Below are 20,054 nucleotides of genomic sequence, written 5' to 3'. Positions count from 1 at the left end.
CCGCTGAGTGCTGCCTCTCTAGGGTTGACTGGAAGAGATTGTCGTGTGTGACAGTGGATTGTCACACACGAAAATCTCTTACCACATAGGTACCTAAATATTTACAAAGTTTGGCTTATTGTTTGCCGCACGCTTGAGAGGTTTTTAAAATACGTTGAAAGTTGAGCGAAATAGACATCGATACCCTAGCTTTTCATTAAAAAAAAATCAGAAAATTCGCGAATTGAAAAGGTGGGTGATGGAATGGATCAAATATAACTGTCTAGAATAGTCTAGCTAGATCCTTACCTACTTTCTCATAAATAGTTAGATGTTTAGGGGTGTTATCACGTGCGTCTGCGCATCAAACGGTAAAAAGAACTTTAATGAATTGAATACCAATTTAAACTATAAAAAAAGTTTACCCGTAATTTGATTACCCTGCTGTGTCATTTTAATTTTTAAGGAACAGCGCCATCTATTGTTCAATCCTTAGCGCGTTTAAAATGGGCGCATTTCATTTATGCTAAGTTATTCGTTCATTCAGTTAGCTTATCTGTGAACGTTAAAAATATTTTTTAAGTAGGGCAACATTTGAAAAAAATGAAATGACACGTCAAACGTCAACAACACGTCATTTCGCATGTTCCGCCTGTCAGTTGCTTGCTGTTTTTATCAAAACTTCAACAATTTAAACAGAATTTATCCAGTTTGAGTGTATAAAACGGAATATTTACGGCAAGATCATGGTGCACACAACTATGGAAGGATCACTTTTCGTAAGACCTCTCTGATATTTACTGTTCTCACTTTGTTTGATTTTAATGGGTAGGTATAGTTTTTGCCTGATACATTGTGGAATTTCGGTCCTTTACAATCATTTATCTACATCTTGCTATTGTAATTATTTGCCTATAACACACATCCGTGCTGGTCAAACTGTGGCCAGTTGACTACAATTTGTATAAGAGTGTTATAAACTCCCCTATCGCAAACTCACAAGATTGTCGGTAACGTTTGAAAGTATTAAATCCAGTGTATACTTTAGATGCGTCCGGCGCTCCCTGGGTAAAGAATGCTATTCTGACTGTCTTATCCTTTCACGTGACAAACTAGAATGTGTCTTTAGCACCTACCCTGATGGCTATTGCTTCTATTGTAGACATCATCATCCCTACACTACCTCATCATCATCACCCATCACATCCCCACCGTTTTATGCGTAGTCCACCACACTGGCCTAATGCTAGGTGCCTAGGGTATTACAACACTGAATCACCCCCAAATTCTACCAAATTTCTGATATTAACCATATACAATTACGAAAATGGTTCACTGAAATGTAACTAATGGGGTTGAACATTTACCGCCAAGATTAGCCAATCTTGGCGGTAGTCGTCGGCATAAGCCACATCCGGGCACACCAACAAAGCCTAAATCTCCATTAGCAGTGGCCTTTTTGGTCTGTGAACTGTCTTAACAAGCAAACCTGCTCTCCAACATTTATTTGATATTTTGTTCAAATAGTGATATTTGTGAAAACAAACAGTGCTAAAGTGTTTATTAGTGTCTGAAAACTGTGTGATAGTGTTATCTCCACACGAAACTTTAGGATTAAACCAAATTAGTGCTCACAAAATCACAATTCACATCTTAGTCACAAAAATATTCGAACTTTTTCTCCAAGTACCCTCAAAAATTTTTTTACATAATGTCATTCCTCAGAACATTAACTCTTATATTCTGTGGATATGTCAGTGAAAACTAAGTGCTCTCATTGTGTTACCACACCATAATGATGCAGCAATCCCCGCCGAAAAAGACCTTACTGGTGGAAGATCATAACACCAGACGTCCCTCGAGCTATAATCCTCCAAAATTTAAACTCAATAGAAACTATTTCTGATGATGCCAAAAATTAGTCGTGAAATAGTCATAAATAGTCGTGTTTTCCAAAAAAATAGTTGTATCATACTTTCGGAGTTAGAGCTATACTTTATGGAGGATTATAGCTGGAGGTCTCCAGCTATAATCCTCCAGCCTCTGCAGAACAAACGGTAAGGCCTATCGACTTGGTTAAGGTCTCAAAAAATAGTCGTGAAATAGTCGTAATGACATGCCAAATTTCAGAAATAGTCGTCCAAAGATAGCAGAGATATAAAGGTACTTTGCTGCAGCCCTGGTGGAGGATTATAGCTGGAGGTTTTGAAAATATCGAATATCTTTGGAACTACTATGACTATCGGTTTGAATTATGTCTCAAAAAATAGTCGTGAAATAGTCGCTTCTATTTATTATAATTTTAAGCTTGATAAAAGCTGTTAAATAATGATATCAAATTCTTCATACAAATCAAAGTGGACGAGAATGCCAAAGCGAGCCAGTAAACAAAAATAATAGCACCGTAGCATTGAAGTACTCATGTTGAATTTATCTATAAATCATTTATTTCGTCATACTTTGCATCAATAGTATCTAAACTAATCTTTGGTATGACATTTTATTGCTTTTGCCTTTACCTTACTGTGTACAGAGAAAACGTATGTCTATACACGCACACATTTATCTCTGTTATCTTGACAAACGATAGCGATGACGACTACGGCGATGTAGTACCTAGGTCAGTTATTGTCATCCCTTACTATCCCGTAATCAGACAAATATTGCTATCCTTGTCTCCTTTCTAACCGGCATGCATCGCACGCATAGAACGCGTGAGCGAACGTGTCATCGGTTGCATCTTGACAAGCAATAGCAAAGCGGTATTTATTACGTCCCTTACTATCCCGGGATCACACAAATAGTGCTGTTCTTGTTTTTTTTATTAGCGTTGATGTGGCCGCCACCTCCGCCGGTGAAATTGGGATTAGTTTTATTGAAGACGCAGTACAGGGTAGCACTCAAGCGATAAGAATAAAATACGGTGTTTGAAATATAACTCATTTAATTACAATCACAGGCCGAAAGTACTTTTATTTATACTTAAGTTATTCATTAAACAATCTTTAGGTAGATTAGGTTTCATACAATTATCTCAGTATTATTTGACTATTACCTATAAACATATTTAGTTTAATTTAAAATAATCACATTATATTATTATTTATTGCTAAGTAATAATATAATATTGACGTAGTTCAATAAAAAAAAACATGGTATGAACTTAAATATGTAGTTATTTCACTATTTAAAAATAATTATTTTCTAGCCCTATATCATAATAACCTTAAGTTAAAGTAATCACAGATTGTTCATTAGTAGGTTTAGGTAAGTATAATCACGGTTATTGTCATAATGAAATATAACTCATTTAATTACCATCACAGGCCGAAAGTACTTTTATTAATACCTAAGTTATTCATTCCTTCATTCATCTTTAGCTAGATTAGGATTTAATTATTTTTATTCTCCATAGTAAAAAAGTCACGTGACCAACTAAGTTTGTATGAAAAATGATATATTTTTTTCGCGAATATTTAAATTCTGATTTCAGTTTCAGGCTTAGATATACCATGCTGCACATGTAGCATTCGGCTTAGTATACCCTTTTTACAACACCTTGTATAATGGTTTTAATAAATATACCTACCTAAATAACTTCGTAGGTGATAATAGGGTATCTATAATGCCCAGATAACTGAATCCTGTAGGTGTAGAACTTGCAAAAATTATGAACAGCCACTGTAGCTTGCGACGTTATTGAAGAACACACGTAAGCTGCGCTGAAAAAAAAATAAAGCAAATTAACGTCTTATTAATAAATATATATTTTTTTTAAATATTATATACATATATATATGATATATATACGAGTAGGTAGATACGAGTAGTAATAACGTTATTTCACCTAGACTATTTGTTTGGTAATTTATTGTCATTTGGAGACCACAGCAAACAGTGGAGTAAAATTTCTTATCAGTAACTTATTGCAACAATAACTTGAAACTGCGAACTTTTGTGCGAAAAGGGTAGAGTAGAAATACTGTTCATTAGTGTATTCGCTTTTTTCAATATATATGTCCCATAACCGACCTCTATTGTTTTTGAGCGAAAGAGATAGCTTAGTAAACAATTTGGCTTTTGTCCGAAACCGGTTGGTCGGACGGTGCGTTTGAAACTTGTATGAAAGGGTGTGAATTACTTACATAGGTATTTAGTTCAGAAACACGTTTTTGTTGCTTGTAACTGATAGGTACAAATGAGTTTTGACAAGTAAATTGGCTGTTATAACTTTATCAACTTCAGCACCACAACACTGTATCCTAGCATAAGCACAATACCATATGAAAATAGTGATAAATTCTTACCTAGGATTTGTTATCTGGTAATCATGTATTCGGAGCCATTGCAGTTTTTTAGCGCATTACATCAATGCAATCATGATAGTTTATCGGCGCATTACATCGATAGGCTGTGTTTTCACCTGAAATAATAATGGGTAGGCTTATAGGTAGGTTACACATATTTTTTTTTTATACATATATTTATTTGCCTACTTTCATTCAGAAATACAAACAATAACGCCTTTTTTGGCTATTGAGGGGTAAATATCCACATTTAACCAGGACTACCATATGTAGGTAATCGATGATACCCACATATTTTCGTATCTACTAAGATATGTACATGAATGCCTTGATTGCATGTATGCACAATTTACTAGCTCATAGTGTAAAATTTCTAATTGAATAACAATCCCCATACATATTAAGCATAGATATTAAAAAATAATTTGGCTACGATACTTCAATAAAAAATCATGTTAATAAATAAGCTGAGCATAACAAAATGGGATGGCTTGCTTTGATATTGAGTATTAAAAAGGATACTTACTTGCAAATATTCAAACATAGCACTCACTAAACACTCTTATCTGCATCCACTAATATTTTTTAGAATATAACATCTTGAATATTCATTTGCATATAGAGCACTCACAATATTTTAACAACCAACAATAACACCGATCGTGACCATAGTTTGCACTAAACTGTAAACAAATTATCAAACAAAACATGCAAAATACTAACCCCAACTTCACCGGTGGCGGCGCGCGGCGGCGGTCACATAAGGGACGTAATAAATACCGGTTTGCTATAGCTTGTCAAGATGTTACCGGTGACGTAGTCGCTCACGCGTTCTATGCGTGCGATGCATGCCGGTTAGAATGGAGACAAGGATATCAATATTTGTCTGATCACGGGATAGTAAGGGATGACAATAACTGACCTAGGTACTACATCGCCGTAGTCATTATCGTCGCTATCGTTTGTCAAGATAACAGAGATAAATGTGTGCGTGTATTGGCATACGTTTTCTCTGTACACAGTAAGGTAAATGCTAAGAGCAAAAGCAATAAAATGTCATACCAAAGATTCGTTTAGATACTATTGATGCAAAGTATGACGAAATAAATGATTTATAGATGAATTCGACATGAGTAATTCAATGCTATTGCTTTTATTTTTGTATTCAGTGCTATTATTTTTGTGTACTGGCTCGCTTTGGCATTCTCGTCCACTTTGATTTGTATGAAGAATTTGATATCATTATTTAACAGCTTTTATCAAGCTTAAAATTATAATAAATAGAAGCGACTATTTTTTGAGACATAATTCAAACCGATAGTCATAGTAGTTCCAAAGATATTCGATATTTTCAAAACCTCCAGCTATAATCCTCCACCAGGGCTGCAGCAAAGTACCTTTATATCTCTGCTATCTTTGGACGACTATTTCTGAAATTTGGCATGTCATTACGACTATTTCACGACTATTTTTTGAGACCTTAACCAAGTCGATAGGCCTTACCGTTTGTTCTGCAGAGGCTGGAGGATTATAGCTGGAGACCTCCAGCTATAATCCTCCATAAAGTATAGCTCTAACTCCGAAAGTATGATACGACTATTTTTTTGGAAAACACGACTATTTATGACTATTTCACGACTAATTTTTGGCATCATCAGAAATAGTTTCTATTGAGTTAAAATTTTGGAGGATTATAGCTGGAGGCACGTAACACCAGCAGGGAAAATGATACCAGTGCAAAAAATATTACACCAAAAATTTCTATGCCGGTTTTTAAACCATCATCTGAAAATGTACCCCCTCAAGTAGATCTGTATACCAAAGTCAACCTTGATCCAGAGAACCAAACATCAACCAACGAAAATGATTGGCAAACCATACCCATCCTCCGCAATAGATATGTCGCAGGCATCTGGTTGAATCTCCTTTTTGATTGAACCACTAGCCCGTTCATTGGATGGCGCTATTCAGTTGTATGACTAGGCCGAACGTTGATTATACAAGCGTCACAAAACGTCCAACTAGTTAGCTGACTTAAAATCAGTCAGGTGGTAAATAAAACAAATATGGCGTCTAACAGCTAACAGCTGACACACAAAGCACCTATATTGTTAGTTTTTTGCAAATAAATTAGCTTTAAAGTACGTTATTTGTGTCAAAATAGTGTGACAACATGGATTTACCTATTATTACGCCGCGGGCGGATAGTTTCAAAGAAAAAATTGTGGCGAAACTGGATAGTTATGAACAACAATATGAAGGTACGTTTATTGTTATTGTTTAGTTAATTTATGAGATTAGAGCTTTGTAACATAGTATTTTTGTTGACTCTTGTCTGGTCATGTTCACCCTAACCAAACATTACAAAGTTGCTATACTATATCCCATTCAACGACTTCGCTGAATGACGTTCAGTCAAGACGTCGAACGTTACAATCAACGACTTGACGAGTTGTCCTTTAGTCATACAACTGAATGGCGTCATCCAATGAACGGGCTAGCGGTTCAATCAAACAGGAGATTAAACCAGATGCCTGCGACAGATATAAGCGGAAGAAGCTCAACCAAACTCCATCTCCGGACAAGGAACTGCAGCTAGAGAATCGATATTCACCGCTTAAAATAGATGAAAATTCTAATAAAAACACCAAGGCTAAACCCACGGTGAAGAAACCCCCACCAATTATACTTTATGGTATTCAGAACATCACAAAACTCAACGAGCTCATTGATGGAGTGTTACAAAAAACACAATACAATTATAAAATCGTCACTAAAAATCAGTTACGCATCACCTGCAGTGACATTGATTCCTACAAGAAGCTCCTAGACCTAGTTAGGGAAAAGGAACTTATAGGACACACATTCACTCAAAAAGACCAAAGACCATATCGGATTGTGATAAAAAACCTCCACCCATCTACACCAATTGAATCGATTAAAGAAGCTATCGAGAGCACTGGTAACAAAGTGAAAGGTGAAATTATCAATGCTAGATCTGGTTTAGATAAAACTCCATTATTCACATGGTTTGTAAACCTTGAGCCAAGTCCCAACAATAGTGATGTGAAGAAGCTGAAATACATCTACCATACCAGCATTACCATAGAAGACCCAATCCATAAGAAAGTTATACCGCAATGTAAGCGATGTCAACAATATGGACATACAAGAAACAACTGCATGCGTCCGTATCGCTGCGTCAAGTGTGCAGAAAATCACAGTACTACAGACTGCCCAATTAAAGATAGAAACACGCCAGCTACATGCGCCCTCTGCTTTCAAGACCACCCTGCTAACTACAAGGGCTGTAAAGTATTCCTGCAAATACAACAACGCAAAACTACTGTGAAGCCACACCAAAAAAATAGTGATAAATCACACGATACCCATGCTCCAAAAATACCAGCTAGTACCTACAACATTCCAGCTCCGAGTAAGAGCGAGAAACCACGCCGCACCTACGCATCAATAGCAGCCAATAAAGATGAAGAAAACACCCCAACAAAACTAGAAGAAATTCTCTCCAAACAAGCTGAAAAGCTAGACAAACTACTGGACCAGATGGGCTCGTTGATGAGTCTACTGACCACGCTAGTTACAAAACTAATAAATTAATGGCATCTTTAATAATAGCAACTTGGAACGCAAATGGACTATCAAACAGACAACAAGAAGTAGATGTTTTGATGAAAATGCACCATTTGGATATATTATTAATATTTGAGTCACGCCTAACAGAAAGTTCTCGAACTGATATATCTGGTTACCATACCTACCTAACAGCTCATACAGATGACACGGGGCATGCAGGAACTGCTATTATAGTAAGGAACAACATTAAGCATCAATTACTGCCTAAATATCGAACAGCTCAGATACAAGCTACATCTATCGCGATAGAAGATCAATGGGGGCAGCTTACGGTGTCATCTATATATTGCCCACCAAAGAAAAATAGACAACCAGATCTGTCTGACACAGACTTTGATCAGTTCTTCCGGTCGCTGGGGAACAGATATATCGTAGGCGGAGACTGGAATGCAAAACACATTCACTGGGGTTCAAGACTTACGCTAACAAGAGGAAGAAACCTAAAAAATTGTTTAGACCGAAACAAATTAACTGTTCTAACAACCTGCCAACCTACTTACTGGCCTACTGACCCGAATAAACTCCCGGATCTTCTGGATTTCTTTGTATATAAAGGCATCTCAACCTACTACCTTAAAGTTGAAGGATGCTATGACAGCTCTTCGGATCATACACCCGTAATAACAACTATAAGCACATCTGTTATAGAAAGAGCAAAATGCCCATATTTATGCAATCACAAAACAGATTGGGATTCGTATCGCCAATACCTAGAAGATCACACCAACCTCAACATTCCTTTAAAAACCGAAGAGGATATCGAAACTGCAGCCAACTATCTGACTCAAATCATTCAAAAGTCAGCTTGGCTAAACACTCCAGGCACTAGAGATCCCATAAAAAATCACGGTCGGTACAACATACCTCAAGAAGTGAGAAAAAAAGTACTGGAAAAAAGGCGACTCCGAAGGCAATGGCAGATCAGCAGACATCCAGAGCACAAAAAGGCTTTTAACAAAGCTGCAGCTGAATTAAAGGACTTCCTAGTTGAAATAGAGAATGACACCCTCCAACAAAAACTAGAGTCCCTCAACCCAATGTGTGATAATGAATATTCCTTATGGAAAACTGTTAAAACAACACTAAAGCCTCAACTTGCTCAATACCTATTAAAAACCGAAGACGGAAGTTGGGCGAGGACAGACACAGAGAGAGCTGAAGCTTACGCGGCGTTTCTGAAAAATGTGTTTAAACCTAATGAAGACCTCACATCAGACATTGTAGATGAAGAAGTCAAAAACTATCTGGAAAGTGATCTCCAACTCAGTCCACCTTTGGCTGCCTGTACCCCTTCTGAAGTACGTAGAACAATCCAGAATCTACAATTAAAGAAGGCGCCAGGTTTTGACCTTATAACCGCTGAAGTACTAAGACAACTACCAAAGAAAGTCATAACTCTCATAACAATTATTTTCAATAGCATACTGAGAACCGGGTATTTTCCGAACATCTGGAAAGTGTCCCAAATAACAATGGTGCTCAAAGCGGGAAAACCCCCACATCTTACGTCTTCCTACCGACCAATCAGTCTGTTACCAGTGCTCTCAAAAGTCTTCGAGAAAGTACTTTCTGTGCGGCTAAAAGCTTGTATGGCAGAGAAGAAACTAATCCCAGAACATCAATTCGGATTCAGAAGCAATCATTCGACAGTGGAACAAGTACACAGAGTTTGTGAAAAAGTGAGAAACGCCCTGGAAAAAAAGCTTTATTGCTGTGGAGTATTTCTGGATGTACAACAGGCGTTTGATAAAGTCTGGCATAATGGCCTACTCTATAAAATAAAGAAGACCCTACCTCATAACATGTTCCTACTCCTGAAATCATACATTGAAAATAGGTCATATTATGTGAAAATAAACGACTCTGTTTCCGACATGTATGATATACAAGCGGGGGTACCGCAAGGATCAGTCCTTGGGCCGACATTGTATATTATTTATACCAGTGATGTTCCTGTGTCAGAAACAGTGATGACTGCAACATTTGCAGACGATACTGCTGTACTTGCTTCAAGTGATAGTCCAGAGAAAGCATCAGCGACCTTGCAAACACACCTCAACAAGATACATGATTGGATGAAGTGTTGGAAGATCAAGGCTAGTGCAGCAAAATCCAATCATATCACTTTCACCCTAAGAAGGAAAGATTGTCCGGAGGTCAAATTTGGGAATGAGCGATTACCACATAAAGATACAGTGAAGTACCTAGGGTTTCACCTTGACCGGAGGCAAACTTGGAAAAAGCACATCCAGAAAAAACGCGATGAGCTGAACTACCGTTTTAGATCTCTCCAATGGCTGCTCGGCCCGCAGTCAAGACTGTCACTAAACAATAAAATGCTTATTTACAAATCCATTTTAAAACCCGTCTGGACTTATGGTATACAGTTGTGGGGTACGGCGAAAAACAGCAACATTGAAAAACTGCAAAGATTCCAAAATAATGCACTGAGGACCATAGCAAGAGCTCCCTGGTTTACAAAAACTGATGAAATAGGTACATGCTTACCTAGAAATACCTACTGTGAAAGAGGAAGTTAAGCATCTCACAAAAGCCTACAGAGACAGGGTAACAAATCATGAAAATGAGCTGGCGCGATGTCTTACACAGACAGAAATGACCCGTCGCCTTAAACGAAGCCACATCTGGGACAATTATTCAGTTGAATAAAACTGAATAAATTTTAATGAAGGACAGCCTATCAATGGAGAGGCCAGTTCTGCAAGTCACTCTACCGCTCAAAAGAACTGCTTATGGTCCAACGACTGATCGCAAGTTAGAACAATCAAGGAACAAAAAAAAAAAAAAAAAAATTAGCAGTGGCCGTAGCTGTATCGGCTTGGAAGACATTATCATCATCACATCATTAACCATAACACCTTTCTTCTTATTTCAGGAGCCCACCCTGTACATCGTGAAGGGTCTCTGCATCCTGGACAATGATGGGAACCGAATCCTCGCCAAGTATTATGACAAGAATGTGCTGCCGACCACTAAGGAACAGAAAGCTTTTGAGAAGAACCTGTTTAACAAGACACACAGGTAACTGCAAGATTACTGATTATAACTAATGAGTATTCCTATTTACATACAGAGTGTTGCAAAAAGTTTATACTAAGGTGAAACCTACATGTGCAGCATGGTATATCTAAGCCCGAAAAAAAATATCATTCTCCATAGTAAAAGGTCATGTGACCAACAAATTTTCTATGGTTTTTTTTTCGCGAATTTTTAAAATTCTGATTTTAATTTAATTTAATTATACTATGCTGCACATGTAGGTTTCGGCTTAGCATACCCTTTTTGCAACATCCTGTATAATCATGTACTTAAACATAATTGGCTGTAAGTACATATTTTTTTGGTTCTTGTTTATTAATGTAACAAGGAGGTTCTTATGACTGAAAAAACCCTAGAAACATCATGTCTTTAGTGCTATAGTCAACAAAAGTGTGAACTGATTACATAGGCCTCCCAATGCTAATCAGTAGGATAATTGCCAACCTCTGCTAAGGAAGGGTCCTAAAAACAAAGCACAGCAGCTTGGTTCTAAAACAAAAACCTAATATCAGTCTATGGTCCCGCACAACCAGTAATTTAAAACACTTAAAACCTACCTTATATTTTATTGACTTAAAAACTATTATGTTTATCTCTTTTAATTTCCAGAGCGAATGCCGAGATCATAATGCTGGAGGGTCTCACCTGTGTCTACAAGAGCAATGTAGACCTCTTCTTCTATGTTATGGGCAGTTCACACGAGAATGAGGTATAGATTCACTTTTAATTTACTAGTTTTTACCAATATGAATATTATTTATCTACTCCCATGGAGGTGTTGCCACTTAAACATTCATAAGGGGGATCCTCAGGCAAAGCAGGGTGGTGTAGCTTTGTGGTTCACTGCCCAACAGTTAAATTATGTTGGGAATATTTACCTATTGCAGCAGAAACTGGATAATGTGATGATGAACTAACATAGGCAATATTTTCGTTTCACTGCCATCTGTTGGCTGTTTTGGGTACTTCTTCACAGGATCTAGTATAGCTTGATTTCAAAGCTTACTAATATTTAAGTTAGATGTCGCCACATCCTCCTGTACACATTCGAAATTGATAGACCACAGTTAATTTTGCAAGTTAGTTGGGTCTTATGCTGCCACCCATCACGTTCCTAGTAAGTATCTCCATTTGTATAGAAAACACGCACAGTCCAGCTCACAGAAAACGCATACCCGTGCGTTCAAACTACATACAATTCACGCAATATTCATTGTGATGCAGGGCATTGCACCTTCTTAAGCGTACGGACCAAACGCATTATCATAAGTAACTAACGGAGAAATGGCGTCCGCAATGCTGATGAACGCACTTGTGTGGATTTCTACACAAAAAAAACTCTGTGTCAGATTTGTAAATAACGCCGACCAAGTAAACCCTAGGACATATTATAATTCTGCACCTCACCATCCGGCTAACCAATCAGTTATACAACTTAACTTACCTTATGCCTGAAATAATTATAATTTTTACATTCATTCAAATATTTTTTGTTGCAAATAATTTGTTTTGTTACAAGTAATTTTAATTTTTTGTTTTTGTTACACATACCTAATTTTAATAATTTGTTTAGCTAATAATGTTAGTGTTCGTTATATTTTAAATATGTTTAAACTCCTACTTTAATATTAATTTAATATTATTGCTGGTGTTCCATATTTGATAAATAAATAAATAAATACCTTTAACCCCCTTCATCTCCAAATTCCAGCTGATCCTCATGTCAGTGCTCAACGCCCTCTACGAGTCAGTCAGCATCTTACTGCGGCGCAACGTGGAGAAGCGGGTGCTGCTGGACAACCTGGACTCCGTCATGCTGGCCGTGGACGAGATCTGCGACCGCGGGTGAGTGTGGCAGAAATAGTAATCGATGCGGCAAAAATAGTAATCGATACGCTGAAAATAGTAATCGATACGCCGAAAATAGTAATTGATACGCCGAAAATAGTAATCGATACGCCAAAAATAGTAATCGATACGAAAAAATAGTAATCGATACGAAAAAATTGTAATAGATACGCCAGAAATAGTAATCGATACGCCAAAAATAGTAATAAATACTTAAAAATAATAATCGATACGCCGAAAATAGTAATCGACACACAAATAATTGTAATCGATACGCCAAAAATAGTAACAGTAATCGATTGACTCGCTGCGCAAAAAGTATCAATCGATTCTATAGGCACATAGAATTAGGAATAGATTAAGTCGGTCGTGTGGCTCTCTACGAGTCAGTCAGCATCTTACTGCGGCGCAACGTGGAGAAACGGGTGCTGCTGGACAACTTGGACTCCGTCATGCTGGCCGTGGACGAGATCTGCGACCGCGGGTGAGTAGTAGACGACAATAGTAATCGATACGGCAAAAATAGTAATCGATAAGGCAAAAATAGTCATCGATACGCCAAAAGAAGTAATCAATACGCCAAAAATACTCAAAAATAGTAATCAATACGCCGAAAATAGTAATCGGTGCTTAAACATTAGTGATTGATATGCCAAAAATAGTTAAATGTAGTAGATTAAATGTTACGTTAGTAATCGATACGCCACTAAAAGTAGTAAACGATTCTATAGTTACATAGAATAAGTAATCGATACGCCAAAAATAGTAATCAATGCGCCGAAAATAGTAATCGATACGCTAAAAACAGTAATCGATAAGCGAAAAATAGTAAGTAATAAAGACGCCGAATATAGTATTTATTACTAATTTAGGCTCACATTCACCAGTAAATAGGCTATGTGATCTCCATAACATTTATAGCAACAAATTGGATAATGTTAACCTTGACATTTTTCACGATTCGTATAATTGTTTTAAGAAAAAAATCCAATGTATTAAATAATATTCTTATTACTTACCTGCCTAATTGTTTGTTTTAGTTTGAAAGTATAAATATTTGTGTTCATACTGTGATCTCTGTACTTAGTACTTAGAAAAACCTTTTATATATTTTAGTTAAGTTAAAAAATTGTTAATTTTATATAATTTTTTATTTTAAGTTGTCTTAGATAATTTACGAATGTTGTGTACACCTTTAATGGCTTCTATAACGAAATTTTAATTTTAATATGTGTTTTAAAAATGTTAGTTGTATAAGCTGCTGGTGTTCCAGTTTAAATAAATAAATAAATTACTTAATACGCCGAATACAGTAATCGATACGTCAAAAATAGTAATCGAGACGCTATCAATAGTAAACGATACGCCGAAAAATAGTAATCGATGCTTAAACATTAGTGATTGACTCGCTGCGCAAAAAGTAGTAATAATCGATTCTATGGGTACATAGTATTAACAATCGATACGCTGAAAATAGTAATCTGTAAGCAAAAAATAGTAATCGATACGCCAAACGCAGCAATCGATTCTATAGGCACATAGAATTAGTAATCTACTAAGTCGGTCGTGTGGCTCTCTACGAGTCAGTGAGCATCTTACTGCGGCGCAACGTGGAGAAGCGGGTGCTGCTGGACAACCTGGACTCCGTCATGCTGGCCGTGGACGAGATCTGCGACCGCGGGTGAGTGTGGTGTAAATAGTAATCGATACGTCGAAAGTAGTAATCGATACGTCGAAAATAGTAATCGATACGGCGAAAATAGTAATCGATAAGCGAAAAATAGTAAATAATAAATACGCCGAATATAGTAAGTAATAAATACACCGAATGTTGGCCGTCGATGAGATCTGCGACCGCGGGTGAGTGTGACGAAAATAGTAATCGATACGCCGAAAATAGTAATCAATACGCCAAATGTAGTAATGGGCACTCTGGAAATAGTAATAAATACGCCGAAAATAGTAATCAATACGCCCAACGTAGTAATTGATATGCCAAAAATAGTAATCGATACAACGAAAATAGTAATCGATACACAGAATATAGTAATGATACGCCGAAAATAGTAATCGACACACAAAAAATAGTAATCGATACGCCGAAAATAGTAATCGATGCTTAGTGATTGACTCGCTGCGCTAAAAGTAGTAATCGATTCTATAGACACATACTTAGAACTAGTAATCGATTAAGTCAGTGAGCATCTTACTGCGGCGCAACGTGGAGAAGCGGGTGCTGCTGGACAACCTGGACTCCGTCATGCTGGCCGTGGACGAGATCTGCGACCGCGGGTGAGTGGTAGCCGAAAATAGTAATCGATGTCAAAAATAGTAATCGATACGCCAGAAATAGTAATTGCTACGCCTAAAGTAGTAATCGATACGCTGAAAATAGTAATCGATACGCTAAAAACAGTAGGTAATCGATACAACGAAAATAGTAATCGATACACAGAATATAGTTATGATACGCCGAAAATAGTAATCGATACGTCGAAAATAGTAATCGATAAGCCAAAAATAGTAATCGACACGGCGAAAATAGTAATAAATACGCCGAAAATAGTAATCGATACGTCAATGATAGTAATCAACAAGCAAAAAGTAGTAATCGATGCGCCAAAAATAGTAATCGATGCTTAAACATTAGCGATCGACTCGCTGCGCATAAAGTAGTAATCGATTCTATAGGCACATATAATCAGTAATCGATTGAGTCGATCGTGTGGCTCTCTGCGAGTCAGTGAGCATCTTACTGCGGCGCAACGTGGAGAAGCGGGTGCTGCTGGACAACCTGGACTCCGTCATGCTGGCCGTGGACGAGATCTGCGACCGCGGGTGAGTGTGGCAAAAATAGTAATCGATACGGCGGAAATAGTAATTGATGCGCCGAATAGTAATAAATACGCTGAAAATAGTAATAGATAAGCCAAAAATAGTCATCGATACGCTTAAAAAAGTAATCGATTCTATAAGTCGTGGACGAGATCTGCGACCGCGGGTTAGTGTGGGGTGTGGGGGTTGACCAGGGAAGTATGGTTTGCGGGGGGTGACTAGTGTGGGATGATTAGGTCTCCGAGGGGCTAAGGCGACAAGAGCGACTATATGGTTGGCATTCATCTATGAGTGTCAAACTGCATTTTTTTAAGAGCTGACTCAAACGAATATATTTATTTATTTATATTGGATGCGGGAGCAAAGTAATATACTAGTCCATTACGAAATATCGTCATGTGAACATATTAAATTAGTCAATTCAAAAAGGGAGTCAATGGGAATCGTGTTGTATGTGAACCCTTTTTCTCACTCATAATTTATCAAATTCGGTTTAACCGTTCATAAGTGATGCCACTTTTAGTCTTGAATGCTGGGCGTTTTTAACGTTGCTTAGGTGATTTAAAACGCTTCTTTTCTCCTTATTCCAGCGTTATCCTAGACGCGGAGGCTACATCGATCGTGGGGCGCGCCGCCCTTCGCGGTGACGACGTGCCTCTCGGCGAACAGACCGTCGCTCAGGTAATTAATGACATCATCGACAGCTACACTAAATCATAAAGTAGTAATCGATAATGCAACATTAGTAATCGATTCTCCAAAATTAGTAATCGATTCTCCAAAATTAGTAATCGATTCTACAAAATTAGTAATCGATTCTCCAAAATGCGACGACGTGCCACTCGGTGAACAGACCGTCGCTCAGGTAATTAATGACCTCATCGACAGCTACACTAAATCATAAAGTAGTAGGTAATCGATTACGAAAAATTTGTAATCTATTCTCCAAAAACAGTAATCGATGCTATCAAAATTATGGGTCTGCGAAACGATCAAGTCGACTTGACAAGTCTACGTGCTTGACGATTTCACTTGACGAGAGACTTGACGCGACTTAAAGGTGCCGTCAAGTGAAACCGTCATGCACGTAGACTTGTCAAGTCGACTTGATCGTCTCGCCGACCCATTAGTGCTTGACTCGCTGCGCAAAAGGTAATAGATTTTATACATTGAATTAGTAATCCGTCGCTCAGGTAATTAATGACCTCATGGATAGTTAGAAATGAGACCAGCTGCCGCTACACAGGGCGCAATTAAGACGTGATAAAAGTTCTCTGTCGCTCTCGCTCGCTTGAGGCTGCGCGTTATGAGTGAGCGCAATACAAAACTTTTGTCTCCTCTTAATTGCGCCCAGTCGAAGAGTTTCTCTATACTGACGAGAAATTGACGAACGAGAGCGCTGTCGTGGTATCGGCACGTTTAACACAACATTATAGAGTCATGGCTCGTAACGTAAAACTTAGTTTTTCGTCATATAGAGTGACTACCGTGCTACCGTACCGCCGACACTTCAGCAATCAAAAATCCTTAAAGATGGGCGAGGCGGGTGGAGCGTTGGCCAAACACTTATTAATTACTAGTATTTTGTCTGGAGCCGAAGATTCGTACCTTATTCTCCGCAATAGAGTACAGAATGGCGGCGCTTCACTTCGGCCCTTTGCTCCCCAGCGGATATTGGGAATAAGACTACAAATAGAGTAAATAAAATAATACTAATGCGAGCCGGGGCTCGCCTCCCGCACGTCCCGTCCAAAGCAGCATCGCTTATCTGTCAGATTTCATAAGATCTGGGAACACACCTACATATTATCATATCGGTTTCGTAGTAATATGGGCATAACTCAAAATAATCAAGGTTTATAGTTTTCATAAAAAAACAGGCAGTATGTCTACAAAAACTTGTATAAATCCAAAACGCAGATTTTTGAGTTGTGCCCCTATATTACTACAGGAGCGATTTATTCAATAATTTATCAATTAATCGTGCAGGTAATTGACAAGCTAAACCAGGTGTTCTGGTAGACCGCCCGCGGAACTGGCATTGGAGAATTAGTATTCGATTCTGTCCAATTAGTAATTAAATCGTTAAAAAATAGGAATCGATTCTACCAAAAATACTTAATGATGTTCACAAATTCTTATTTTAGTGTTGTAAGTTATGGTCAATTTTAAATTGCTATAATATTAATGCTTTATTTTATTTCAAATATAAGTATATATTTTTTTAAATTTAGTAGTATGTCCCCAAAGATTTCCTAGATTAGAGAATATTTTATATATCTTTCAAGTTCTAAACTTTAAAAAAACGTGTATTATATACGCATATAAATACAACGAAAGTATCTATATTATAGAACATAATAATTATGATTTTCAAATTATAAGTGTGATTTTAAATGGTGCCATTGAAATAGGAAGATTTCTGACTATCTATGTTTCTATTTGCCAGAAAACTCCTCATTAAAAGAATCGTTTATGTGGTGGTGGTGGTGTTTTATACACCAGCCATATTAGGAAAAAAATCTTGCAAAACGCTAATTATTATACAAATTAATTATACGTTGTTAGAAATAAGTTTCTGGTTACTAGTAGTAACTATATATTTTTATACGAACAAAAATGTAATGTTATAATATATAATATAATATAATTTATTTATTTTTCAACCAACTATATTAAATTCTTCAGTAAGTTTTTTACTGTTTTTGTAAACAAAGTGTTATTTCATACTATTTGACATTATAGTTCTTTAAAAGACCGTTGTTTTTCAATATATTTTTTTACCATTATACAGGTTGTCCTATAACTTAACGTAATTCCGTTAGGACGTAATATAAATCGTCATTCTAAGCAACTTTTGTTCTTGGATAAATTGTGATTGACCATTTGTATCACCTCCTAACGGGATTACGTTTATTTATGGGACACCCTGTATATAAATACCTATTCTATTTTCAGATCGTATACAACTTGATGAATAATAGATACTAGGAGGCGACTCAAAATTACAAAAACCAAGGACCACTTTTGGCTGTTACTTAATTTGGCAATATTTACTTATAGATATCTGCACAAAAACGTCTATCTACCTACTTATTCTATTTGAAGGAAAACTATAGTATTATTTTTGTATTATAAATCCTTTAACATTTTTATAAGTCTATGTATGTATTATAATTCTGCTTTTTGTGCTTTTGCTAACATAAGAGTTTTGTACCCATTCTAAAAGCTTTACAATGTAAATAATTTGATTATCATTAACCTCCTATAACATTAATACTTACATGAACTATTGTACAAAACGATTTGAAAAACTCATGGTTGACCTACGGACGTAATTTTAAACTGCCATCTTAGAACAAATTGTCTAAATTGTGTAGTGTAAATAATAGTATAAAAAAATAAATTTGCCATTAAAATAAGCATGAAGAATGTTTTAATCGCCTTGGCTGTGTATTTAATATTTATAACGCATTTATTACTAGTATTGCACTTCGCACCATCATAACATAACTAATTTAACGATAGTCCACTCAGCTAGCCTCTTCTATATAGTAGGGGTTTTACAATTTACGAAAACGAAAAATGTTAACGTTTTCTCCTGTCATCTTATCTTTCAAAAGTTTCATGATAGTTTCCACCAGAGGCGCCACTTTGTATGAGAGAAAACGAAAACTTTGTACTTAGTGAATATAGACCTTTTACAAGAAGCGCCATCTAGTATCTAATCTAAGACAATTTAGAGGGCTGGTTAGTGGTATCAAGGTGGTATCCACGTTAAAAATTGCTAGGTATGCATTATGTATGTGTATGTATGTAAAATATTTTTTATGTTTGTTATTCATACAGACAAAAGTGAGGTTTATTTTCTTTTAAAAAAGGGACAAATGTTTTAGATAACGTTCTATTTCGTTGTTTTGTATTTAAATGGTTGAAGCACACCTTTTGATTTCGCATCAAATATCAAACTCTTTTTAGCTGCATAATAAATATTTCTACAAGTTAAATACTTATTTAATTAGAGAAAACGATACAAGCGAAAATATTCAATTTATCGATCGTGACTTTGTGTAAATAAAAAAATATATAATACTTCCGGCTTAACAGACGTTAGCATAGTTATTTTAAGGTTGTATTACGTTTATATATGTTTTGAGAAATCAAATTAAAACGTAAAATTTTGTTGCAGGTCTTGCAATCTGCGAAGGAGCAACTAAAATGGTCTCTATTGAAATGAGATAAGGTTTAATATTGTATAAAACGTAATAATATATTATATATTTGAATATCTCATTAAAATTATATTTATTAATGTTAGTAAGCTATTACGAATTAAAATCTTTGATTTTAAATGCGTCAATCGTAGATAAA

General features: G+C 36.5%; 1 protein-coding gene and 1 long non-coding RNA gene across 2 annotated transcripts; one reads left to right on the top strand and one right to left on the bottom strand.

Moving 5' to 3' along the window:
• Nucleotides 1-599: 599 nt before the first annotated feature.
• Nucleotides 600-20,015, top strand: LOC105388479 (coatomer subunit zeta-1). The gene is made up of 6 exons (XM_048633101.1): nucleotides 600-758; nucleotides 10,837-10,982; nucleotides 11,610-11,709; nucleotides 12,712-12,845; nucleotides 16,274-16,364; nucleotides 19,873-20,015. Exons 1-6 carry the CDS (start codon nucleotides 726-728, stop codon nucleotides 19,918-19,920), a joined length of 552 nt encoding a protein of 183 aa, XP_048489058.1. The 5' UTR covers nucleotides 600-725; the 3' UTR covers nucleotides 19,921-20,015.
• Nucleotides 3,107-5,113, bottom strand: LOC125491357. Its single transcript, XR_007268262.1, has 3 exons — nucleotides 4,813-5,113; nucleotides 4,287-4,402; nucleotides 3,107-3,701 (listed from the first exon to the last, which is right to left on the bottom strand). It is a non-coding gene; the product is annotated as an uncharacterized LOC125491357 (long non-coding RNA).
• Nucleotides 20,016-20,054: the final 39 nt, after the last annotated feature.

This window comes from Plutella xylostella, chromosome 2 (genome assembly GCF_932276165.1).
Source record: "Plutella xylostella chromosome 2, ilPluXylo3.1, whole genome shotgun sequence".
In the NCBI taxonomy this organism is placed as follows: Eukaryota; Metazoa; Arthropoda; class Insecta; order Lepidoptera; family Plutellidae; genus Plutella; species Plutella xylostella.
The sequence above is the reverse complement of the archived record's forward strand: the minus strand, read 5'-3'. Positions and strand labels throughout refer to the sequence as shown.